This window comes from Pichia membranifaciens, assembly GCF_001661235.1.
Source record: "Pichia membranifaciens NRRL Y-2026 unplaced genomic scaffold PICMEscaffold_2, whole genome shotgun sequence".
Lineage (NCBI taxonomy): Eukaryota > Fungi > Ascomycota > Pichiomycetes > Pichiales > Pichiaceae > Pichia > Pichia membranifaciens.
In genome coordinates, this window is record NW_017566983.1 from 391,397 (window position 1) to 416,901 (window position 25,505).

At 43.8% G+C, this 25,505-nt stretch overlaps 11 protein-coding genes across 11 annotated transcripts; 3 read left to right on the top strand and 8 right to left on the bottom strand.

The window, feature by feature from the left end:
• Window positions 1-72: 72 nt before the first annotated feature.
• PICMEDRAFT_15182 (hypothetical protein) lies at window positions 73-4,772 on the top strand. The gene has a single exon (XM_019160703.1). The coding sequence runs from the start codon at window positions 111-113 to the stop codon at window positions 4,671-4,673; it is 4,563 nt and encodes a 1,520-aa protein (XP_019018307.1). The 5' UTR covers window positions 73-110; the 3' UTR covers window positions 4,674-4,772.
• Window positions 4,773-4,807: 35 nt separating this feature from the next.
• PICMEDRAFT_15183 (hypothetical protein) lies at window positions 4,808-6,225 on the bottom strand. The gene has a single exon (XM_019160704.1). The coding sequence runs from the start codon at window positions 5,808-5,810 to the stop codon at window positions 5,130-5,132; it is 681 nt and encodes a 226-aa protein (XP_019018308.1). The 5' UTR covers window positions 5,811-6,225; the 3' UTR covers window positions 4,808-5,129.
• Window positions 6,226-6,770: 545 nt separating this feature from the next.
• Window positions 6,771-9,803, bottom strand: PICMEDRAFT_10217 (hypothetical protein; the record flags this gene model as incomplete). The annotated part of the gene is made up of 1 exon (XM_019159648.1): window positions 6,771-9,803. One exon carries the CDS (start codon window positions 9,801-9,803, stop codon window positions 6,771-6,773), a length of 3,033 nt encoding a protein of 1,010 aa, XP_019018309.1.
• Window positions 9,804-10,642: 839 nt separating this feature from the next.
• Window positions 10,643-11,335, bottom strand: PICMEDRAFT_26983 (hypothetical protein; the record flags this gene model as incomplete). Its single annotated transcript, XM_019162471.1, has 1 exon — window positions 10,643-11,335. A coding segment is annotated over one exon (693 nt), but the record flags the coding sequence as incomplete, so codon positions are not given.
• A 483-nt stretch (window positions 11,336-11,818) lies between these two features.
• Window positions 11,819-12,835, bottom strand: PICMEDRAFT_10219 (hypothetical protein; the record flags this gene model as incomplete). The annotated part of the gene is made up of 1 exon (XM_019159649.1): window positions 11,819-12,835. The coding sequence occupies one exon, from the start codon at window positions 12,833-12,835 to the stop codon at window positions 11,819-11,821; it is 1,017 nt and encodes a 338-aa protein (XP_019018311.1).
• Window positions 12,836-13,123: 288 nt separating this feature from the next.
• Window positions 13,124-14,026, bottom strand: PICMEDRAFT_71297 (hypothetical protein; the record flags this gene model as incomplete). Its single annotated transcript, XM_019163885.1, has 1 exon — window positions 13,124-14,026. One exon carries the CDS (start codon window positions 14,024-14,026, stop codon window positions 13,124-13,126), a length of 903 nt encoding a protein of 300 aa, XP_019018312.1.
• A 292-nt stretch (window positions 14,027-14,318) lies between these two features.
• Window positions 14,319-15,743, bottom strand: PICMEDRAFT_71298 (hypothetical protein; the record flags this gene model as incomplete). Its single annotated transcript, XM_019163886.1, has 1 exon — window positions 14,319-15,743. The coding sequence occupies one exon, from the start codon at window positions 15,741-15,743 to the stop codon at window positions 14,319-14,321; it is 1,425 nt and encodes a 474-aa protein (XP_019018313.1).
• A 259-nt stretch (window positions 15,744-16,002) lies between these two features.
• On the top strand, window positions 16,003-17,942 carry PICMEDRAFT_15186 (hypothetical protein). Its single transcript, XM_019160705.1, has one exon. It carries the CDS (start codon window positions 16,028-16,030, stop codon window positions 17,801-17,803), a length of 1,776 nt encoding a protein of 591 aa, XP_019018314.1. The 5' UTR covers window positions 16,003-16,027; the 3' UTR covers window positions 17,804-17,942.
• PICMEDRAFT_32115 (hypothetical protein) lies at window positions 17,836-18,927 on the bottom strand (the record flags this gene model as incomplete). The annotated part of the gene is made up of 2 exons (XM_019162742.1): window positions 17,836-18,504; window positions 18,568-18,927. Coding segments are annotated over 2 exons (1,029 nt in total), but the record flags the coding sequence as incomplete, so codon positions are not given.
• A 1,089-nt stretch (window positions 18,928-20,016) lies between these two features.
• On the bottom strand, window positions 20,017-22,683 carry PICMEDRAFT_31819 (hypothetical protein; the record flags this gene model as incomplete). Its single annotated transcript, XM_019162725.1, has 3 exons — window positions 20,017-20,161; window positions 20,225-20,513; window positions 20,835-22,683. 3 exons carry the CDS (start codon window positions 22,681-22,683, stop codon window positions 20,017-20,019), a joined length of 2,283 nt encoding a protein of 760 aa, XP_019018316.1.
• Window positions 22,684-23,858: 1,175 nt separating this feature from the next.
• PICMEDRAFT_49761 (hypothetical protein) lies at window positions 23,859-25,382 on the top strand (the record flags this gene model as incomplete). Its single annotated transcript, XM_019163141.1, has 2 exons — window positions 23,859-24,088; window positions 24,666-25,382. Exons 1-2 carry the CDS (start codon window positions 24,008-24,010, stop codon window positions 25,380-25,382), a joined length of 798 nt encoding a protein of 265 aa, XP_019018317.1. The 5' UTR covers window positions 23,859-24,007.
• Between the last annotated feature and the right edge of the window lie 123 nt (window positions 25,383-25,505).

The following is a 25,505-nucleotide window of genomic DNA, read 5'->3' on the forward strand; positions in this document are numbered from 1 at the left end:
CTGCTGTTTCTTGCTCTGTTGGTTCACCCCGTTCTTCCTGAACAGACCCCAGCAGCAGCAATTGCAGACCGGTAGCATTGCAGAAACACAGACACACGAGAGCCAAGAGTATGGCAGCTACAGCCCAGGCGCAAGGCCCGCCCCAGACCGCCCCAGCGGGCGACATCCCCCAGATCAACGTCACCAGGCCCAACAGGGCTCTGCAAGACGCCAGCGGCGTTGCTCCGAACGGCGCTGGTCCGACGCTGGACCCACGGACAGCAAAGCAGCAGCAGCAGCAGCGGGTGCCGCCATCACCTCGGCAGCCCGTCGCCAATGGCAGTGCCAATGGCACCGGCAAAGCCTCGAAAATAGCAAAGCCCACCGACGACGTCTTGGGCGTTCCTCCGACAGAGGACGGTGGCAAGCTAAAGAGAACGACCTCCTCGTACTCCGTCAACAACGAATTTATCAAGCCAAAGGAGTTCACCTACAAGTTTCCATGGAAAAAGATCGGCTCGTACGTCGACTCGGAAAAGGAGCTCACTAAGGAGGAGCTGGAGGACTTGTTGCTGGACAGCTCCGCCAACAAGCTCACAACGTACATCTACGAGAAGTACTACGCCGATTTCTACTGGAACTGCTCGATGATTGTGGGTGCGTGTTTCGCCTCGTGGTGCTTCACCTACCTTGGCTTCGGGCTGTTTTCGCTCGTCTTTGTCCTCATCTGCACCTTCGCCGTGTACAGAGCCGAGCTAAGGAGATTCAACATCAACATCAGAGACGACATGCAAAGAATCCAGTCCACAGAAAATTTGGAAAAGAAGTTGGAGTCGATGGAGTGGTTGAACAACTTCTTGGTCAAGTTTTGGGTCATCTACATGCCTGCCTTGGCCGACTTGGTCATCTCCAACACGAACCAGGTTCTCTCCCAGGTTGATCCACCTCCTCCAATCATCAAGTTGTCTCTCGACGAGTTCACCTTGGGTACGAAAGCTCCGAAAATCGATGCGATCCGCTCCTTCACCAAGCTCGGCAAGGATCTCTATCAGATGGATTGGAGCTTGAACTTCACTCCAAATGATATCGACGATATGACCCAGGAGGAATTGAAAAACAAGATTGACCCCAAAATTGCCCTAGGTATCACAATCGGGAAAGGTATCGTGCATGCCTCATTGCCCATTTTAGTTGAAAACATGTCTTTCCTCGGTAACCTGAGAATTAGGATCAAATTAGGAGATACTTTTCCACATATCGATATTGTGTCCATTTGCTTTCTTGAACCTCCAAAGATCGACTACAGCTTGAAACCAGTTGGTGGTAACACTTTGGGTATCGACGTTATGTCCGTCATCCCAGGCTTATCTTCCTTCGTCAATGGCTTGATCAACTCTAATTTGGCCCCACTGATGTATTACCCAAATACAATTGATATCAAACCTACCGAATTACTTCAGCCTCCTTCAGCAATTGGTTGCTTAATGATCAAGGTCAGAGCTGCAGAGTTCTCTTCATCAAAGACCATCAACCCATACATTAAGTACGGTCCAGACGGAGATCTTTCTAAACAACACCAAACCGATATAAAGTCCAACACAATTGTGCCAATTTTCAACGAATCAACTCATATCTTGATTGATAACTTATATGCCAAGCTCAAGTTTGAACTGTTTGACTTGAACAAAAATGGCAACAGTAAATTATTAGGTGAAGCCGGTTTTGAGCTTCAAGATTTGTTACAAGATCAGGTTCTCGAATTAAACGAAACAAAGTTCACCAAGAAGAACAAAAATGTCGGAAAAATCGTGTATGACTTGAAGTGGTATCCCGTTCTACAGGGTGAAATTTTACCAGATGGTACAAAATCAAACCCACCAGACTCAGATACCGGTATCATTGAACTTACCATCATGTCTGCAAGTGACATGGATACCTCCAAGTCCCTGGTTGGTAAATTATCTACCTATGTTGAAGTTTACATCGATAGTAAACTAATTCAAACCTCCAGAGTTGTTAAAGGTACCAATTTCCCTGAATACAACTTTCAAGTTGAGGACTTGATTTACAGCAAGACTGCTTCGATTCTGAAGCTTGTCGTCAAGGATATATCCTCTTACACTGAAAGTATAATTGCCGAATATGAAAGTAAAATATTGGATTTGACATTGATTGATAACTCTGGGGCAGATGCAGGGAAGAACAGAGTCTCTAGGGATTTCACAAAGGGGAAAGGTTCTTTGAAGTTTGCCAGTGTTTGGAAGCCTTTAGGTTCCATTTCTGGTGAAACTGACGATGATACAACCTTTGTTCCTCCTATTGGTACTTTCAGAGTTGACGTCAAATCCTGTACAAAGCTTGCAAACGTGGAAACGTTGGGTACTATTGATCCATACATCGAAATCCTTTCAAGTGGTAAGACAAAAGGCCGTACATCTACTATCAAGAACTCTCTTAATCCAGCTTATGATGAGGAGTTCTTCGTTCCTATCCTTTCTAAAAACCAGAAGCTCAGATTTAACTGTATGGACGAAGAAAACAAGGGCAAGGCTGATAGATTGATTGGTGATTTGATTCTTGACATCTCTGGCTTTTTCAATGATCCATCAAAGCAAAATAAAACTGTTAGTCTGAGCAGTAAACTAACCAGGAATGGTAAAGATGTTGGTACCGTAAACTATGCTTTAACCTATTATCCGCTGCTTCCTGTTTTTTCACACCAAGAAATTGTCCAAATCAAGCAGAAAAAGGCAGAAGCTGCTGAAAAGGCAGAAGATTTGGATGAATTGGAAGAGCAAGCAAAATACTTGGAAGATTACAAGAAACATCCAGATGATTATGAATGGGTTGATATTGATGAAGAAGCCAACGAACTTATCCAATTTGAGACCAACAAAGATAAGGTCATTCTTTCATTACCAGAGATTTTACAAAACAACTCTGGTGTTTTGGGTATCAACCTGATTTCCGGCACTTTGAAAACAAAAATTGCTTATGTTCAAGCAACCATTGATGATCATTCTTTCCCAGATTTCATATCGAGAAAATCAAAAAATGGTAAATTGGGCTCTACAAGTGGTGAATGCTTTATTCGTGATTTGAGACATTCTATCCTGAATTTCAGAATTGTAAAAAATGAGATACCAGTCTACAAAACAGATGTTCTTTATGAAACTGTAGATCCTTTTAATGTCATTGATCTACTCACCAAAGGTTTTGAGGAACCTATAAAAATTGATTTAGATGGAAACAAGTTAGAGTTTTTATTCGAGTTTGTTCCATCTGTTGACAGATCTTTTGAAACTGTTGAAGACACAGGTTTGTTGGAGGTAAATGTTATCAGCGGTAGCAACTTATTAGCAGCAGACAGAAGTGGTAAATCAGATCCATATGTTGAAGGTCATTTGCAAGACAAACAAGTTTTCAAAACTAAGATTGTCAAGAAAACTCACAATCCTAATTTTGGCGAGAATTTTACTATTCCCGTGAAATCAAGACGCAGACAGTTGTTGACTTTCAAGGTTTTCGACTGGGATATGGCTGGTGAAAATGATCCTTTAGGTAACGTTTCAGTTGACTTGAAGAATTTACCAATTGAGCAAGAAATTGTTCAAGACTTTAAGCTCGATACACAAGGTTCTATTAAGATTGGATTACATTTCAAACCAGGTTATATCAAATCTTCTAACGGTACGCTACTGACCTATGGGGCAGGTTTATCACCGTTCAATACAGGTCTGAATCTAGCAACTGGAGCAGTCGGTAAAGCTGGCGGACTGGCGACTGGAGCAGCAGGTAGAGCTGGCGGACTGGCGACTGGCGCAGTTGGTGTCGTTGGTGGTACTGCTGGTACAGTCGGTGGAATTGCAAGTGGATTTACAGGCGGATTTTCAAAATTGATGAAACCATTTGAAGAAACATCGGGAACCAATAAGGAAGAAAACCTCGGAAGTGCTGGGGCAAATTCAAAGCAGACTCATCATTCTTCTCACCTAAAACTGAAGCCATCTTTTCTTGGTGGTAGATCCAAGCGCTCTGAGAGCGACGCTGAAAGTTTAGCCAATGATTCCTTTTCAAGGCCATCTGATGTTTCGGCTGGAAACAGAGCTAGACGCGTTCCATCATCTACGATGCTGAATGACAACGGGAATGCGAACACTAATTTCAATTCCCCTCCTCCGCCGAATCCTAATTTGATTGCCTTTGCTGCTGGTGGTTCACCACAACAAATGCGTGTACCATCTTCTCCGGGGGTGATTAATCACGATAACTATGCCAAAAACAGAAACTCAATGGATGCAGTTAGTGTTACCACCAACGCATTCAGTGGCACCACTGCGATTGCGGGACGTCTGAGTGTTCTGGAATTACACAATACTGTGGACGTCAAGGAAGCATTGAGCATCAAAGTTGTCATGAAATCTGGCAATGGTACTGAAAAAAGTATCTACAAAACTAAGGGAACGAAGTTCCAAGAAGGAATGTATAAATGGCATGAGAGTGCAGCATTCAGATGTGATAGCGCTAGTACTATGATTTTCAGTATCCGTTCTCATCATACATTTGGTAAGAGTGAAGAGTTTGGTCATGGCGAGATTCTGCTGGAGCAAGTAATAGGGGTTAAAAAGAATATAGCTATTGCCATCAATGGCAAGATCAGTGGCTCATTGGTTGTAAACTTCAACTATGCTTAGACTGATCTGTTTCATTTTAGTTTTAATTTCATTTCCCTTTCTAATATTTACTTTTTCATTTACACATATACAGTTAGTTATTGTTTAATTAGTTAATCAGATATTTGTTTATCGAATATTTTAGTATTTATTATTATCCATCCCTCGACGGGGTTATCTATGTATGGTGGCGTTGAGATTAAAGCTGAGAGTGAAGCAATAAAATGGGAAAAAGGAAAAAAAAGGGCATGGTATGGCATGACAGTTGGAATGAGTTAAAGAGAAAGCCGTTTTAACAGCTAACAAGTGGGTTATGATTTGGTAGAAAAAAGATATAGCAAAGGACCGGTGTGTAGGTTTGTAAAGGTTTCTGTGGATGAATTTCATGATTATCAGCTGTTGTTTCATATTGTACAATCGATAGCGCAGTCTGACTCGAAAGGAGCGTGATGTGGACTGTTGCTAGAGTCATCTTTATCAGTGCACAACCTTGTCTGCACTGAGCTTGTGGGTCTCACTTCTAGAGAACCTACTTCTCAATTTTATCTTCTTACCGTTAACAAAAACCCACTTGGAAATTTTTGCCTGTCCGTTCTCCATGGACAGTATCTTGTCACTCTGGTCCGACGACGGTTTCACTATAATTATTGTGTCATCTTCATGTCGCTCGTCGACGTCTTCTATCACGGATTGTGCTGGCGGATGTGGGTATAATTGGTTCATGTTGTTGTGATAGTTGCCGTGTCGCTGGCACTGGTTCTCGTAACGACGAGCCTGTGCCCGAAGGAAATCACTGTCACTGGAGTCCTCTTCCTCGTCCTCGTTTCCCTCATTGGCAAGCTCATCTTCGTAGGTGCCCTTTGCGTCGATGGAGCCTCCTGCCTCGTGCAAACGGAGCATGTGGTGGTCGTCGGGAAGATCGGCGTAGATAATCTGGCTGGCACGGTGATTAATATGAACGCCATGGTGGTTGTGGCCAACCAGATCGGTGCTGTCAGACTCACCAGTGCTTTTGGAAGCGGTATCTATGACGCCGACGTTCGGAGGATCTGGCTTCGCATCAAGATACACGGGTCTTGGTTCATGCTCTCTTGCTATCTTGTTGTTGGTAGTCACGTCTGTCTGATGTTTAGAGTAGATGTAGTTGTGCAAAGCCATGATTGTCGCCCAAGAAAGTACATCAACAAAGTTTTGGGAGTAACGGTAGTGGCTTCTAAGGTTTTGTACTTTGCGCTGGGCTCTTTTCTCCCTGCACAAACACGGGGACGGATAAACAAAGCCCTATATATCTATACCGGCGTAATTCTTGTTCGCTCTCACGCTGTGAGCCAGAAAGGAGAAACACAATTGCAGTTATAACACGGTGTACAGCAGAGGCAGAGACGGAACGGAAAGTGGGGACAATACTAGCAGCAGCAACATTCGTGCTACACACAAAAGGTTTATCGAACGATAAGTGTTCCCAACCAGACATCGCTGGGCTTGGGCCTACGCAGCTGCTACACACGGACTGCTGCCGTCGTGACTGTCCACTGCCGGTAACCTCCTTCCACTGCCTCCTCTCCTCCCTCTGCCCGTACCGAAGACCAGGCTCGGACGGCAGATACGCTTTCTCCACGACAGGCGGAGATGCCAAAAAGTCACCCCATTTTGTGGCTCGACAGATCTTAGCACATTGCGCACCGAAGCCGAAACGCGCAGGAGCCCTCGACCCACTTTTTCGCCGCACGAGGGGAGCTAGTAGAGATCGGGAGACTAAAGGCGCAGGACACTGCATGCGGCTGCATGCGCCGGCCTGCTGAGAAGCCGTTTCTGCGCCGATCGACTGCATCGGCTTTTGTAAGTATGTTCTGTGCTATGTTTGTTTGCATGTATCTATAAGTATGTATGAGTCGACAAAAAGGGATATTAAGCCGGCTGTAGAAATAGGGGAAAGATGAACGGAAGTGAAAGTTTGCGAGGTAAAAAGGGGTAAAAAGGGGTAAAAACAAGGGCGGTAACGAAAGAAAAAGGAAAGATAATAATAATAGAAGAAATAGAAGTGGAAATAAAAGTAGAAGTAAAAGTAGAATTGAAAACAAAAATAAAACCATCCCACCATATCGATAAACATGCCTGTCAGTCGACAACCAACACATCGTCGCTAACGCACCCGGCAGCTCCGACAGAGGCAGCGGTCATGCCCTCGAGGCTCGCATTGCTGACACTCATTCCGCAACAGAAGTCGTCGGCACGGGCAGACGTGTGAAGCTGTTGGATCTCCCGCTCATGTCGATGGTATCTCATAGGGTGTGCCCGCTTGGCACCGTTTGCGTTGCCGGCACCGGCGCCAGCGCCTGCACCAGTGGTGGGGCCGGTGTTGTTGGCATTGGAGGACATAGACAACAGCGACGACGACGATGAGTTAGAAAGCATCTTTGACTTCAGCTTCAAAAGATTCAGATTTGGGCCCCTCCGCTCGTGCTGTTTCTTCAGTTTCCGGCGTAGCGAGTAAATGGGACTGGAGAATATCTTGAAGTAGAGCGGGTTCACCAAGTCCATCGACCGGCAGAAACACTGAAACATCGAATGCTTCGGACAGTACAACCTTCTCAGAAAATCAATCTTGAACATGTCGATCTCCTGGTTGGAGATGTTGAATGTTTCATCTTCGTCGCCGTCATCTTCGTTGTCGTCCGAGCTGGAAAACTGCATGTTGTAGTTGTCATCATCCTCACTCTCGTCCTCCTCGCTGATCTGGTACATAGAGAAATACTTGGGGTCCGTTCTTCTGTTGCTGCTGAGAATGGCATTATTAGCGTGTTTGTGGCCATCTAGACTGAAATCGATATCAGACTGCACCCCATCAAGATAATCGTCATCGTCGCCACCATTGATGATGTTGAGGTCGTTAATGATGAGATCATCGTCAACTTCATCTCCAATGACAATCGGCTCTCTCTCTCCATTGTCATTCAGGAGCTTTCCTTCGTTGAGCTCTTCATGAACATCGTTCAGTGTGCTCGATTTCCTGTTCAAGTTCAGGCTAGAAGGAGTCAATCTCTTCAACTGAGTTCTAGTTGTAGTTTTAAATGATTTTCCAGTCTTGTAAGTTTTAGGATTGATGAGGTTCATTTTATACGAAACATTCAATGAATCGGTGGAGGTGAAAATTAGCTTATTCTTGCAAAGCCTGTTACTGCTGACCATGTCGTCACAGTTAGTCACTTTAACACCTTCGAGTGAAGGCAAAAGATTGTCTTCTTCCTCCTCCAATTCGTCGTCTCCGTACTCTTCAAATGAATCAGAGCCCCCTATATCGATGCATTCCACCTCTCCTTGGTTATAATCAGTGGAATAATCAATGGAAGTACCTTGGAAGTCCAAGAAGGAGTCATTATCGTTGACATCATTGATGTTTGTGCTAGAGCTGTTGGCGTTTCTGCTCATACTCAACATACTGGTATTAAAATCAATTGATCTCATATTGGAGAATTTATTCTTATGCGCCTTTTTCACTGTGATGGGACGGACTTTATTGTTACTAGTATTAGTAATAAAGATATTGGAATCTGGTCTGATGGGTAGTGCCGATGCACTTTTTATGACAGTTTTTAAGTTCCTTTGTGCAGACTTGATATTATAAGCATCCGAGTATTCTATATTGTCATGAGTGGCAGTATTGTTAGAGGTGGTACTTTCATAGCTTGAAACACGACCGTTCACAACAGAACTTGAATCTGAGAAGTTTCGTAAATTTTCCAATCCATTATTCACGTCAACCCCATTAACTTGCAGTGTATAGCCGATGTATGAAAGGAGCTTTTCATTTTGTAACTTGAGAGATTTGATCTCAAACTCATATTTGATCAGCTCTTGAGAATATTTCTGTTTTTGTGATTTAAGTTCAACGTCTCGAATTGCCTTGTTCAAACTGTTGTTTCTCAGGCTCGCAATTCTGTAATTCTCGTCACTTGTGTTACTGGACGACTTCGACGTGATTCTTTTCTTTTTCACACTTAAAACACGATCTTCTAGCTTCTTCTCTTCACTTGAATTTTGCAATTTCATCTCTTCAGATGACTCTTGTGTAGGGGTAATAGAATCCATATCATTGGTCGTTATACTGTTATTGTCGTCAGTGTCACCTCTTAATAATAGCAATTCTTTAACTAGGTCATCATAGTCCAGTTTCAGAAACTCGTGTTTCTCGTCGACTTCCAGATATCGCTCTCTCATCATTTCTAGTTCATCCATGATCATAATTTTGGATTGCACTTCCAATTCATTTTCTTTTCGGAGGGCATTCACCTTTTTCTTTAATTTGTTTATGTCATTCTTGAACAACTGGATCTGGTTGTAGAGCTCGTCATTGTTGTTATCGTACTCATTGTCATTGACACTGTCGTTGCCATGATTACTGAGGTTGGTGGTGCTATTATCGTTGTCGTATTCTGAATCGACGGTGAGTGTATTTGTGTCTATATGTTTTCCGTTTCCACCAAACACAGATTTGTCGTTATCATTTGTGAAAAAATTATTTCTAGGCTCACTGTTGTGTTTTTCAAGTAAACTCTTCAAGTTATGGATCTGCAATTCCAGATTCGTCTTCAAGTCTAACCAGGTGTTAAAGTCGTTTTCATTGGACTCACGCTCTTGCTTCAAGTTGTTCAAGAGTCGATTATTCTCGTGCATTAACTCGTCAATCTTCATCGATTTGACGTCTATGATTTGGTTCTTGTGATTCACTTCGTCTTGCAACATTTCCAACTCTTTGATAAGGTCCTCGTTGACAATTTTCAAATCGGTGATTTCTTTCATCCTTCTTTTGTAATCACTGACCGAAGGCGCATGTTGGATGGGGATACTGCGATGGGGATCATTGGCTGATGCTGAAGTGGAAGGACTAATGGCGTTGTATCCAAGAGAGTTGGTGGACTCTTTCAGCGGCATTATGTTGAAGGATGCGCTTGCGGATGCCGGGCTCTTCAACGGTGTGAGAAGTTCCATATAATTCTCCTTTCTAGGGCTTATTTTGAACGCTTTAGTGTCCAGTTCGGAGACCTGGGCATTCATTTTTTGCTTGTTTGTAGTGGGGCCGTTGCTGTTTCTAATGTTCAACTTTGGATCATTAAGATGCAGATCTCGCAGTCCATTAATGTGTATACTCATATGTACGTGCAACAGTAAGCTCCGTAGTGATGATTTCTCAGATGCTCAAGTGGCCTGTTTCTCTGCGTGTGTTATTGTGAGGGGATGGCGATGCGTGTCGTGTGTGTACGTTCAAAACAGCACGACTTTGTGTGTATATGTATCTGTATATCTGTGTATCTGTGTGTGTGTATCAATGTATGTATGTATTTGTAGATGGCTATGTGCGAGAGGGTGTACGTATCACTTTCTCTGTTATTATACAGTGCTCAACGATATACAAGAGTGAGTAAGTGAGTGGATGGACGAGTGGGTGGACCTTGTGTATGTGGACAACCTTCTTAGCCCCGGCTGTTCGTTGCTTGTGGGACGTTTAGGTGGTTCGGTGTGCCGTGCGGTGCTGTGCTATCAAACGACCTGTGTTCTCCGAGGAAACGACCTGTACCGTGCAAACAACAGGCACCAGACAGATCAGCTTGCAGGACGTATGGCCTTTTCCCTTCTCGTGCCATCCTCTACAATACTCTATTTATCAATTGCCGCATCGGGCAATCGAGAGTCGTCTGTCTTTCTCTTGCCAGGCTCGACGTTGGCCTTGGCCGCGCTCCCGGCGGCAGATACACTGTAATCGTCGCCGGCTACTGAGGAGGCTCTCTAAATGTGTTTTCCGCGACGTTGGAGGCCCCGCTGGACACCCGGTCGAGACGATAGATGAAGATCTCAGAAGGGGCCGGGCCGTAGAAGAGGGTGCTAATGTTGGCATTAAGAACATCGGAAATTGGAATGTCACATTTATCGGGCCTGAAAACGCTGGTGATTGACCACGTCCAGATGCCATCGCTCTTCCCCATGTCGAGCCAACGCTCCCACACCGCCAGTGTGTCCTCGTTACGCTTTGTTGCGGCCACCAGGGCAGTGGAGACGTGGCCTTGCGACATGCCCTCGTTGAAAACGTTAATGAGGTCCGGAATGATGCTGGCATCGTAGGTGACATCTGCGGCAAGGACAGTATGGACAGAGTCCGGAATGTAGTCTTCTCCCCACCAAAGCTTGCGGATCTCGTAGTTTGGATTACCAGTGATGCTGGCGCTAGTATCGATGTTTAATTTAATGTTGTCGTTGACACGCTCCATGAGCTGGCTGTCGCCGTCGGTGATGAAGAGCTTACCACTGTGGAAAGCCCTGTTTTTTAGCATGCTTATGCTGACCATGCCAGTGCCGCACCCGAGCTCAAGGACGTCTGCGTCGATGCTGGCCAGCACGTCCGGCCGCATGAGGTAGTCGGCAAGGTACAAGGAGGCCTCCCACGTCCGGAGACCGGTGGTGCCCAGACCAGAGATGAGGTTTGGCGACTCTCGTACTCTCACTTCGAGGCCGTTCTGGAAAGTGTATGTAATGATGTCCGTATCAGTGGGCTGCAGCGGACGGCACTGCAGCTTTTCCATCAAAAACTCGTAGAATTCTTCGTTGATTTCCATGGTGTCACAACTCTCAAACAAATCTATCAATTTCTTCACGACGCTGACACTGTAGTAGCCATTTGTGTTGGCTATCTCATTCAACGTGGTGAGGAGTCCATCCTGGCAGCTCTCACTGAGTGGAAGTTGCAAGCAGTTGTAATCTAGACAGCCCAGCGGCACCCTTTGTTTCAGTCGTATCAGGAAAAGATCCATCTTGTCACCGGAGAAAACCATTCCTGTTTTCAACGGTTATTGTCCGGAGTTCTAGCTGTTTTTGCAAAAAGTTTGTAGGGATATCCGATTTTTCAGCAGATTCGACTAAAGGTATTTCGGAGGGGAAAAAATGGGTCACGTGCGACATGGCATAATGGTTGAAAACCTGTCAAACTTCACGTCAAACAGTTCTTCAGGCGGCAGCTTTTCAGAGTAAAATCCTCTTGAGAATTGAGAAGTAATAATTTGCATGAAAGTTGGCCACGTTGTTGCCACTACTCAGTAGATTAATAAATTACTTTAATTTATCTTCCTGCATTTAATAGAAAAAGTTACGGTCTAAATACGTACACCCTCTGACGTTTAAGCCAAAGTACCCCAGCATCTGATTCTCTTGACACCACCGTCTGGAATCATCACCAACTTCACATACGTGTATGGCTTGTTCAAAGTGACTTCGTAGTCGTGCTCCTTGTCCGGACCAGTCTTGGATTTGTCGACAACGGTCTCCCAATTTGCGTCGTCAAAGGACGGTTCGACTTTGGAGTCGATCCCCTCGACCTTGATGTACTGAGGGAAGTTACCTCTGTAATGGGCAGTGTCGACGGTCACCTTTTTGATATTTGTTCTGTGTCCAAGTCTGATGATGGCCCAGTCGACGTGGTTCTCACCTCTCGATCTCTTGGTCTCCCACCCGTCAGACATGTCATGGCCCCTGCCTGGCAACAACAAGTTGTCTGCAGAACCAAAGTGCTGGTCCGAGAATGACGTGCAAACACCACCCTGAATGGCGCTGGCAGTGTCCAACTGAAGAGAAATGTCTTCAGGGAAGATCGGCTTCACCTGACCGTACAATCTGAATCTCGCAATACCCCCATCTGGGAACATGTTGAGTCTGACGTGGGTGTACGTCTTGTCGGTGATCGAGTCTCTCACAAAGAACTGTTTCTGCGTCGGCCCGCACTCAACCTTGGAGATGATGACATCCCAGTCTGCGTGCTCGAAGTCGTTCGAGTCACCAACCAAGTTGGTGGCCTCGACAGAGATGAATGGCGCATGGTTACCGTTAAAGAAGGCAGTGTCAATCTCGCAGCCGATGAGCGAGGCAGAGGAGACACCCATTTGGATGATGACCCAGTCGCACTCAGCCGTGTTGTGTCTACGTGTCTCCCAACCGTCATACCATGCACCGGCGTATGTGAACCTGGTCGCATCTCTGATTGGCTCCTTTGGTTTGATCAAGTTCTCTGCCGCTGCAAACCACTCGTCTGAAAATGCTAGCACCTTGCCACCTAGCTTCTCGCCAATGATGTCGGTGTACTCTTGCACAATCGACTCCTTGAATTCTTGCTCACTGACTTTGGAAATTTTGACACTCATCTTTTTCTTCCCTTGTGCAAATGCTCTGCTTGTCCCAGTTGCTAGATATTACAGTCTATTAACCCTACGGAGGAAACTATACAAAGCCAGACAAACCAACAGAGAGGGGAGCATAAGAGAAAAGGAAGAAGCACAGGAAGCCAAACACGGAATGCCGGCATCGTCGTCCCTTTTATGCAGTACAGCTTTTCTCCACACTTGTGTCCTCGACAGCTTGTTATTACCACACTCTTTTCGGCGATGCCCGATCAGCGATAAGATCGGGCCGCAACATGTTTTGCCGCCGGCTTACGTCAGCGGGAAGTCGAAACGGGACATAGGGTAATAATCACTGGCCTTTCCCTGTGGATGGAGAGATTCAGTGATGTTGCCGTCGCCAACACGGATGTCCCGTTCAACGTAGGTGAGCTGTCCGTCGTGGGTGAGCAAGATCACTGTCTGGGTCCGTGTGCCGTAGTAGTGGCCCTGGCGGCGCTCGAGGTCGTTGGGAAGATCGTTCTCCAACGCGGGGACGAAGACCGACTGCGGAACGTTGTCGATGATGTTGTCACGCATCGACGACCCGTTCTGCAGGCCGTCGTATTGGTCACACATGATGTCCAGCACGGACTCGATCATCGCGTCCTTGTCCTGCACCGTGCGCTGGCTGAGCATCGTGTTGAACAGCTCCTTGCCCCGCCACACCTTGGGCCACGGCTGGAAGATCGAGGAGTTGGACAACCCCAGCACTCTGTAGTCTCCCTTCTCGTCCGCAAACGGCCTTACAAGACCTTCTACCCGGTTGGATATGACGTAGAGCGAGTTCTCGCAATTGGAGCTGTTCAAGACTCCAAACAACAGAGAAAACCCCCCGATGTTGGCAAAGTTGTCTGTCCTGCGTCTGATGTCCTCCGCCCACTCAACAGGTTCCAGCTCGCTTTCCAAAAAGTCTCTCGAGATGCGGCCCCTCGAGATCGCTCCCATCTGGCACGGGTACACGTCCTCCCTGTAGTTGACCAACGCACAGAACCGACCGCCCCTGCTGACCCCAATCCACGTCCCGTGCTCTTCTCGGGCCAAATCGACTGGCATCAAGTATCTGCCGTCGATGAACTCCGCCTTCTGCGTTGGCCGGCTGAAAAACTCGTCCCTGTTCGAGCCAAGCACAAAGGCATAATCCGGGTGTGACACAGTGCACAAAAGAATACACATGTCAGTCAATCACTCCCCTGGTACGTTAGTACGTCTCTCACTCAAAAAATTAGTATATAGATGTATTTACACGAACGGGTGCCACAATGCCTGGTCTGGAGAAAAGATGCAAAACAAAAACATACTCACACTTCTCTCGATCCCCTCGAGACTCCTCCGATGCAACGGATCAAGCCCGCCGGAGAGCTGCAACTACACCAGCAACGGCTGCAGGTGGGGTCGAAAACGGAAAACCAAGACGGAAAAGAGGGGCGGACAGTCACGTGCGCACTCCCTATTAAAGGGGAAAGACTCACCAAATGACACGCTGGAGTTCTGGGATGTCATCCCACTTGAAGGTGAACTGAAGGAAGACAAGATAGATGGCCTGAGTCCAGAACCACAACCACAGAACCTCGCCGACATACCGGATCTTGGTGTTGTGCTCTTTGAGAAGGCTGACAGCTAGGAGCGGGGTGTCGGTGGGTCTGGTGAAGAGTCTGAAGAAGATGTAGGGAAGAATGTAGTATCTTGGCTCGAACAGAGGCGAGAGGGTGACGGCCGCAGCGGTGCAGAACATGTATGCGCAGTACATGATCGGGGAAGCAGCGGTTCTTCTGTGGTTGTTGTTCTTGTCTGGAAGGATGTTGGAGTTCTCCTTGAAGAGCTTGTAGACGATGTAGAAGGAAAAGTGGTAGAATGGAAGTAGCTCGTATCTCGAGGTATCGGTTCTGATGATGAAGTTTCGGACAATGTAGAACGTGTAGTGTCTGTTGTCTGCGAGAACAAAGGGGTGGATGATGGTGAAGCTCTGGATCATGATGAACAAGATCGGAAGCCAAGCAGCGTTGAAAAACAACCCGGTGAGGTTCAAGAAGTTGTCCTCAACGTACTCGATAAAGACGGAGTAGGAGATCCACAGCGGCATAGTGAAGAGGGCGATAAATGTCATACAGTAGCACAATTGCGCCAAGTGCGGAGACAAAATGTGGTTCTCCTTGTCGCCGAGGGCAATTCCGCCGTTGGTGTAAACGAACCCGACAAAAGCTAAGCCAACAGCAATGTATGGAATGCAAATGGCAAAGTTCTTTAGCCCGGTCTTAATGAATGCAAGTAAATCGCCGACCCCTTCCTTGTACTTGTACAAGTTTTCGTCCTTTGCCTTGGAATCAATTAGGGCTGCCAGCAAGAAAATACTCCAGATGATGTTTGTCTGTCTGAAGGTCAAGGAAATCAAGGAGATCAAGGCAGAAATAACGGATGTCAAGAAGTAGTTGTTGAAAGGCTTCCAGACAACCACCGCGTATGCCGCAACAACAACAGCGCTTGCCCAGACATCCGTGTAATACAACGAGTAGAAAATCGATAATAGCGGATTCATGAACAATGCAGCAGATGTGAACCCTGGCTCTTTGGTTCTAAGCCTAATCAAAATAACCATCGCCACCAAAAAGACACCTCCGAAGTAGTTAAAATACCTCATGTTCTCTAGCGTACATTCAACTTTGAAAACTTTCGAGTATAGCGCAGTCAAGTAGTAAAGCCCCGGCGGAGTGGTAATCTTGGGATCCCATGTTGTGTAATCACCTCTGATGATTCTCTTCAATTGTGGATAGTGGAAGATCTCGTCAATGAATTGATAGTTGGCCTGCATGGCAACATCTTCGGTGAACTGCTTGATCGGAAGTGTGGCTATTCCGGCGACAACCACATCCAACAAAGATTCAGCTAAAGTCATGATAAGCTAGTCTACACCGACGTTTCGATGTAATTTGTCAAAGGAAAATCGTAGAGAGTCATAGACCACAAAAGTAATGTACATTCAGAAAAGTCATTAATCCAAGCCAACTACATCCGAGACGCCGTCGGAAAATCCACCGCGTTGTTTGACGATTTCTCGGTTGTATTTATTTTTATTTTGACTATTTCCGAGACCCCGTGAACTTGGCTTGGTAGATTCTTTTTGAAAAAGTATGACTTACGCTTGGAAAGGTATTCTGGCTGCGAAAGGAAAGGCTACAGATGATAATATTGTCTACACTGAAGGTCCTCTTTCTTCTGCTTTTCCACTCCTTTCTTGCAGAGGCTATTGACTTCTCAGATAAGGAAACGGCTGCCGAATCATGGGATATATTAGCGGCTTATTCGCAAGCTAGTGAGTGGCCAAACCTGTCACGAGACCGGGCTATTGGTATCAGAGCCCAAAGAGACGTCTCTGCAAATGTCACTATTGATTACATTGTAACCCCAGGTGTGGACTTGAGCAGAGTGGTGTTTGAACCATACGGTTACAATGCTGGCTCGCTCCAATATCTCAAAACTTTGATGAATGTCGGAGTTCAGACCTTTGTTTTGGACCTCTACTACGACGAGACCAACCGAAATTGGTTGTTGTGTCCAAAGAGTAGGCTTCTCAACGACACAGCTTCAAGTGATATTTCTGAATGCAGTATTTCAACTTTCAACCTGACGTCGCTTATCACTACAATGAACCAGTTTTTGAGCGTTACCAATAACGACCTAGATATCAATGTGATGTTTTTACTGGTCAGGCTTAACTCTCTGTCATCAACAGGCCTCTCTTTTAAAGCAAACGTGACTGACTCCAACATTACATCTCTTTCAACAGCCTTTTCAGGAATAAATAAGATAGTTTCACCGTCAAGCATCGATGGGAATGCTCTCCCCACATTAAATAATTTGTTGTTCAAATTGAGTCAGCGTGTCTTCCCCGTGATCATTGAAAACAATCTACCCACTAACTCAACATATGATCTTTCAGTTGATAAGACTACGTTTTTCACTTTTGCAAGATCCTCCGCTTTTGAGCAACCCGTTCCTGGTTACCCCACTTTAAACCTAGAACTTCAAAATTCTGGAAACATGAAATGTCAGCAGATTGATTTACCCGCTAATTCCTCATCATCTTTGCGTTTTAGTTATGATACAAGATCGTCACCTTTTACCATTCAAAGTTACTGGGAGAGCGTTCAATGTGGTTATAGTCCTATAATAAGCCATTCCTTGGAGGATATTTCTAATATTTCAACTTTCTTGGAAGTATCTTCATGGGCATGGGCTCCATTCCAGCCCACAGTTACAAACCTCGATGAGTTGAACATTCCAAACTTGTTTTCAAATCTGACAAATAGGGATCTTCCTGCGGCATTCACAACTTCTAATTATACGTCAACAGCGCTACAAAAGAGTCCAGAAATAATTACTGCTGACAACAATAATAATACTATAATAAGCGGGAATAACGAAATAAGTGATGACAATCCTGATGATGAATACGTGAACAGATGTGCAGCAATTTCCAAGATTGGATGGATTGCAACTACATGTGACCGTAAACTGTTTGCCATTTGCGTAAACATCAAAAACTCTTCAGATTACGCCATAACAGTGGAGAAAAAAAGCTATATGAAGGCGGATATTGAATGCAAAGCACTGGATGGTGATTATCAACTAGCCTTGCCGAGAAATACAATAGAACAAAACTACATGATCTCATTAATACCTCTTCACGAAGACACTATATGGATCGATTTGAACTCTCTATCGAGTGAAAATTGCTGGGTAGTTGGAGTCAATTCAAATTGTCCTTACCAGCTGGTTGTGTCAAACCATATCTTTGTTAGAATGATAACACCCAGTACGGTTATGGCGTTGTTGTTGTTTTTGCTTTTGTTTGTGCTACAATTTCAACGAATACCTGTACATAAAAATAGAAAGTATTGGAGAAAGTTACTTAACGAAAAACTTAAAAACGACTATGACGGTGTACCTTCATGATCTCAACTTAACTTTCATCCTTGAACAACAATTCATCTTATAATGTCTATTGCTTTATCAACACCCTCTTCTGTATCTATAATCTCGCTGCCATATATACCGTTATCATATATACCCGATTTCAAATCAAATTTAGAATTCCAAACGTTGTAAATTCTAACCGACTGGTCGCTAATTGATGTACAGATAGAACTAAAGTCATTTGATAGGTCGGCTGTCAAAATTCTCATATCAGATGGTGCATTAACCTTTACTTTTAACTTCATAGTCGGGTAAGAATAAACTGCAAGTATACTATTTTTATCAGAACAATCACCGAACCCAAAAGTGACCAATAATTCTTTTTTGGATCTAGACCATACAACTGCAGTAATCTGGCCCTTTGTTTTGTGCTTGCTTATCAAAGTACCCGACTTCGAGTGCCAAAACCGTATATTTTTGTCACGGCTTCCTCCACCAGTTGCCAATAAGTTTGGCATCCACGGACAAAAGGCAACTGCTTTTACCGCAGCCTCATGCTTCAAATGAAACAGTTTTTTGGGTTTACACAAATCGGATATATCCCAGATACTACTGCTATTATTGTTAGCACCAATTGCTAATTGTTTTCCTAAATGATTTACATCAATACCACAAATCTGCTGCTGATCACATTTGAATGTCACTTTCTGTTTGATGCTATAGCTGACAACAGCTTTTGTCTCAGCTTGTGTTCTTGTTGGATTGTTTTTATGAGTTTTCTTTACATCTTCCTTTTGGATCACTTCAAATAATGTTACTTCTCCAACATCATTCCCTACAAAAAAGTAATGTGATTCAGGAATCCATTTAATTGAACATGTACTGGAATGATTTTTCAAGGAATATGATGCAATAACATGAATTGACTTTGGTTTATAGAGGTAAATTTTGGACTCTTTTGTACCAACAACTAAGAAATCGTCCGAACTATATGACAAAGCCGATATCAAGTCATTCCCGAAAGTCTGTAATGGAATTGTCCCTAAAGTTTCACTCCAGCAATATACAATAGATCCTAATCCAGCAGCAATTGTATCTGACTTATTAGCCCAGCACACAAGGTTGGAGTAATAATCGTTTCTCAACCCTGGTGCATCAAGAACTTTGAATGGAATTTCTGGAACGAAGCTTTCTGAATTGCTTGGATTTCTATTTGTTCCATTTATGTTTCTTTCCTCTACCGAATCATACTGTAAACTGTGATTGACGTATATGTCATTCTGAATTGAATCTACATCATCATGCAAGTTTTTTATCTTCTTTGGACTTTTCAATGGTTTGAATGTTAAGATACGAGAAGTTTTAAATCCTAGGGCAATTGCAACATTTTTCTCGTATGTCAGAGGTTGTGATCCTGTAAGAGTCGAAAAGTTTGCGTTGGTAGCATTTGTTTGATTTCTTGCATTATTCAAATCATGAGCCAGAGGATTATCAACGCCATTACTTGTACCATCAGTGCTTGAATTATCACTTGCAAAGTTGAATTGTGTTGCATTGTTTGTATGGTTAGACTGTGAAGTGCTATTATCATCTACAGTAGGTTCACGGAACCAAGTGTTTATTTCCAGTCCGTTATTTGTAATAATAATAGGATTGTTACTTCCATTGTGCTCATAGTTTTCGGATTTGAGATCTTGCGGATGGTATAATTTTGTGTCAGGGGAATTTTCCATGACAGGGAGAAATCTATCGATAATGGTACCATAGTTGTAGGTATTATTCGAAAGTAAGGTTTCAGAACGGAGAACACCCTTCTTGGCTCTGAATTTCCCCGTATTCCCTCCATTTGCTTCCTTATCCTTCCTCTGATGCTTACTTCGGCTTCTCTTCTTTTTTTTAAAGTTTAATGCATGTTGAGCTAGGTCTTCAGAATCATCTGTTTTACACATTATTCATGAACGAATGGGGAGTTAGAAATTACAAAAGCGATAGTTGGATGAAGTGATCTTTTAAAGAAAGTTAGCTTTTTAGCTTTGAATGTAGCAAATAATTGTCTAGTAGAATGGTTTAGTTCTACCAACGACACCTTATAGAAGCAAGATAAATAAACTGCAAAAGACAATATGCACAAACATTTTCATGTCATTTCACATCCTGCTCCCCTTTTCAGTTGCTTATAAACGACATTATCCCCTTCGTCATAGGGAACAGAGACTCGCGCGCGTGGGGAAAAAAGAGCCGGTTTGCATCATTTACACGATAAAGCTTTCCTCATGAAAACTGAAACCACAATCATTTGCCCATAATCTAACATTGTCGACCAAACCGCTAGGCCCAGCGCCAATGATCCAAATGGAATCATCTGGCTTTCCATTTCTGTCCTTAAAACGGGCTTTTCTGTTGGCAAGGAATGTATCGTTTGAGTATAACTCATTGAGCTGGTCATTGTATACAGAAGACGGATCTTCCCTGATATTATAGCAAATCGATTGCCCACTTTGCAAACTCACTAATGGACCGATACACGATGATCCTATACACCAACTGTAGTAATGTAGTCCTAATTTTGGTCTACCAAACTCTATATGCGAATAGGAGCTCTTCAAAACCCAATAGTCTTCAAGATCATCATAGAGTGCCGAAGCTGTTGAAATTGAAGCTGATCCCGGTAATATTTTGTGATTAACAGGTGAAGTGAATGATGTTGGTATCATCGTATTCAATGAGAGATTTCTTGCGTTATCTTTCCCTGGAGCTACTTTGGATGCTAAGTCTGGAGATATAACTTTTGCAATGTTCGCCCTGATGCTGCTGTTGTTAATATTATTACTGCCGTTGCTGTTGTTGTTGCAGCTGTTGCTGCTGTTACTATTAATGTTGTTGTTGGTGTTGTTCGCCGTTAAAGTACTTGCAATGGTGTTGGTTATGGTTTGGAATCTAGGATGGTTCAAACTCGCCATTGAGTTGGAACTATCAATGTTGAACTGGTTCCCATTATCACTGAATCCCATACCCGCCGATGGGGTCAATACTGTATTCCGATGCAATACAGGCATGGTTTTATTGTAACGATCAGCTTCATGTAGCTCAATATCAATTGTTTCATCATTATAAGAGGTTGAAATTTTTTGATTGTGATTCTTAAAATCGATATAACTTTTCCGATGGAATCTGTCAAATTCGGGATGCAAAGTTGAAGCACCGTAAGATGGCTTTTTAGAGTTGTGATCTATCAATGGTGATGTCTCCATTTCACTATCAAAGTTAGATTTCAAATCCATGGATTTATTGGAGGAAGAAAAAGAAACAGCATCTTCAACTGGGGATTTTTGATGATCGCTCTCGCTGTTAATTCGGTCTTCATTGATATTATAATAGGAATACCCTCCGCTTAATATTTCAGTCTCTTGAAGTAGTTCAAGTTCTTGCTTCTTCTTATGCAACTCCGACAACGCTTCTTTGAAATTCTCCTTCTCGTACATTGTATATTTACCAGTGATGAAGATATCTATACAATCGTCATTAATCAAATAATTTTTGAAATAGTCCAACACTTTCAAATCTTCATGATCTCTGATGACCCAAATGATTTTCACCATTGAACCATTATAGTTCAATACTCTCAAAATTGGTAATGCAAAACTGATTGCAGAGCCACCTACTACAATCAAACATTTTTTTACTTTTGTGGAAACCAATAAGGAATTCATATTGTTCGTGTTGGGATTATGAATCATAGAAAAGGGGTTAGACATGCTGGAATTAGCCGTTGACAGTTTTTGAATGAAAGACAAGTGGGGCAAGTAAGCGCCGGTTATGAAATACTTGTGGTGGTCCTTCAGTTTGTAATTACCTATTCGGATTATTAGTTTTTGAGACTTATCGACCGCTAAAGAAGCAACGGTATAGGGATGTTGAATAGGAACAATTATCATTTTCAAATAATTCCAAAGCTTAGAGTGAGACTCATCAAAATCTATCAATCTGATGTGACAACCAGGTAGATTATGTTTTGCTGAAAGTGCATCATTTGGGAAGTCTGCGACGACCATCAAGTCTGAAATCTTCATTATTGAGACTGTAGTGATTTTGGTCATCTTGAACTTGTAATAAATTTGATAGATCAAAATAAAGCAATTCAAAGCTGTCAAATAGGGTATTCCAGGTCTCACGTGTAGGTATAGTGTTATTGTGGCTATCCATGTGCATATGTAATGGTTTATGAAGAAAAATTTGTAGTATGATCTTCTGAAGAAAGGTAACGAGGTGATCAGAATCACCATGAATGCCAACATGGCGTAAACTCCATTCTTGTTGTCAAAACGATTGAGTTTGTCGAGAGAGCCACTTTTGCTCATTAGATATATATATGATAACGTGTGTAGTAAACTTTGTAAAATGACAATTCTTGAGAGCCATTTGTGAATTGGTAATAGCTGCAAATATAGAACATCACTCAATGGGGAGGGTCTTAGGGTCAAAAAGAGAACTGTCGGTAGACAATACACGGGCACTCTTCCTAGTCTGGCCGCTATGAAGCGGAGATCCATGTTTGACTGGCATAAAGAAAGGACAGACAATATTACCGACCAGAAAATGATCATCTGGGCGGACATCGGATTGACGTGCAAGAACGCCACTTTGGGGTTGAGTCTCAGCCATCTACTGATTTGGAGGAATTTGTAGTAGAGGTAGTTAGATATCCTGTTCCAGCATGGTAGTATGATGATAAAGAGGATCGTTATTACAAAGGTGAGATAACCATAGAACAAGGTGACCTTCCTCCTTGTAGTTTTCCATGACGGATCTGAGCTGGGGTGCTGCGGGAGTAGCTGAAATCGGCTCGTGGTGGATGCGGTAGAGATGCTGGACACGGAGGAAGTGGTGCTGGTGAATATGGTGGTGGTGATGTCATACATCTCCTTAAGGCTACTCATGTTGCGTTGCTATACCGGTCTGTGAATGTTGAACATGAGAGTCGGTTGTCGCTGCTGCTGCTGTTTGCTGCTGCGGGGGTGTCCTTTGATAAGGAAGCGGAAGAAAGATGGGGGAACAATTCACTTATCTGTACCGATCTCTCTGTGTGTGCTGGACCGGAGAAACACCAAAACAGCTTATTCACTCGTGGAAAATAGGGCTGATCTGATCTGAAAAGGTATAACGCCCCGCTTGCTCACGCCAGTTATCTCCCTTCTTGTATCCAGGTGTTAAGAGGCAGTCAAGCCTGTCCGGCTTCGGAACTACAATAGCACCAGCAGGGCTCTGGGATCACATCTGACCGAAATCACCTCCACTACCCCTGCCCGGAGGCCATATCCGGAAGGGAAAACGTCAGCTTTCTCGAAGCCTGCTGGGTCTCCTTGCATTTCCCGCTTTTTGCGTATTTTCGCATTTCCTGCATTTTTCGCCTTTCGACTATTCTGCTCTATGGCGGTCCAGAAATTCCCGATATCGCCGCAGCAGCTGACGGCAGCATGACCTGAGAGAGTGCCGGAGACAGGGGAGCGGTGGAGATGGTGCTGGTGTACCTCCAGATAGCGGTGATAACAGCCCCTATGATCTTAAGTCATCAAAAAAATTTAATTCCCCCATATGCTGTGTTCTTATCGAAGGGCTGCATAGGTTCACGGCTTCCCTGTTCGAGCTCTTTACGGTACTGAGCTTCAAAAAAATTGAGGAATCATGGCGTAAGCTCCACGCTCTCCGCTTATAGCTAGAGCATTGACCGGTGAAGGGGAGAATGGGGAACGGGGCACTAGTGTAGAATGTGCCCCTCGATCGACCGTATTTCCTAAACGGGAAATGGCAGAAGCAGCCGTTGACGCTGTTGCAAGGTAAAAGCACGTGATGTAGCAAAAAAAATATGAGCACGTGAAACTCACGTGCTTGTTTTCAGGGCTAAGCCGGTTGGAATAAACCCTTTTTTTATGCGCTCTCTCGAGCCCTTTCTTAGCACCCCGCGCACCACTCGTAAAATTTATCTTTTTACGCTTTCCCTCGCCTGCTCACTGTGGAGCCGGATTGGCAGTATCAGCGCTGCTATGGAGCAGGGGAGCTCCCTTTTTTTTCACAATCCTCACAGCTTACAGACTACAGTGAGACCTCAGTATAGAGGAAAATCAGTGTTTGAATTTCAAGTCTCCTTGAGAAATTTCGATTTGGACTTCAACTTTACCTTCATTTTGAGAGACTTTCACTGTTTATTTTCTTCAAACCTAAGACCAAGCAGATCGTTTCAATAAAATGGCCGACTTTTCATTAACTCAAGAAGATTTACAACTCTTGATTGCTGCTAACGCACATCTTGGTTCAAAGAACGCAAACGTATGTATATCACCTTTGAAAAAGCTCAACTAAGACAAGAAGAGGCAACGAAACAAAGCGACAACCAAAACAACTGATTTCAAGAGAAGTTACCGATCCTAACGATGTGCTGAAACTGCCTTAGCTCATTTTTCAGTCAGACTCGTACAAACCACTAATCAAGCGTGATTGGAAATTCGAAGAAGTGAGACAAATGTAAGACTCAGCGCAGTCAAAGATTGAATGCTTTTGAAAGAAGGCGTTAGCTACTGTATACTTGGTAGCTGACCAGATTTTCAAGCAGGAGAACAAGGTTTTTTCCTATTCATCGACATGCTCAAGGAGAAATATGTTGAGTCTGAAGCTACAGGAGGCACTATGCTACGCCGAAAAAACCCAGGGTATTGGTTTTACTGTCTCCTCTGGCTTAATAAAAGAGCAAATACACATGGGTCCAAATTGTATTGAAATGGCAAATCTGGAGCTGAGAAGTAAAAAATAAAAAGTCAAGCTGCAAACACCTCTTCTTCTTCAAACAACACAACCAACATTCATCGACATATACTAACATTGTTTTCCCCTCTTTTTATTTTTACAGGTTCACCAAACCGGTTACGTTTACAAAACCAGAGTGGACGGTGTCAACGTCATCAACGTCAACAAGACCTGGGAAAAGATTGTTTTGGCTGCTAGAATCATTGCTGCTGTTCCAAACCCAGCTGATGTTGTTGCTATCTCCTCCAGAACTTTAGGTCAAAGAGCTGTCTTGAAATTCGCTTCTCACACCGGTGCAACCGCTATTGCAGGTAGATTCACCCCAGGTTCTTTCACTAACTATATCACCAAGTCCTTCAAGGAACCAAGATTAATCATCGTTACTGACCCAAGAACTGATGCTCAATCCATCAAGGAATCCTCATACGTTAACATCCCAGTTATCGCTTTATCTGATGTCGATTCTCCAGCTGAATTCGTCGATGTTGCTATCCCATGTAACAACAAGGGTAAGCACTCTATCGGTTTAATCTGGTGGTTATTGGCAAGAGAAGTCTTGAGACTCAGAGGTACTCTTCCAAACAGAACTGAACCATGGTCTATCATGCCAGACTTATACTTCTACAGAGACCCAGAGGAGCCAACTGTTGAGGGTGCTGAAGAAAACGACGAAGAAGCAGCTGAAGAAGACGCTGAAGCTACTGAACCAAAAGAAGAATGGGCTGCTGAAGGTGATGCTCAAGACTGGGCCGCTGAAGGTGCCGACACTAAAGACTGGGCTGCTGAAGGTGCAGGTGATGTTGCTGCTTCTGCTTGGTAATTGTGTAGTTTACAAGTTTTAATATAGTATAGTATCTAATCTCAGTATTATATCTTTATAAAATATAAAATATAAATAATCAAATCATCTTTCTATGTTCTAATATATTATACATCCGTGTCT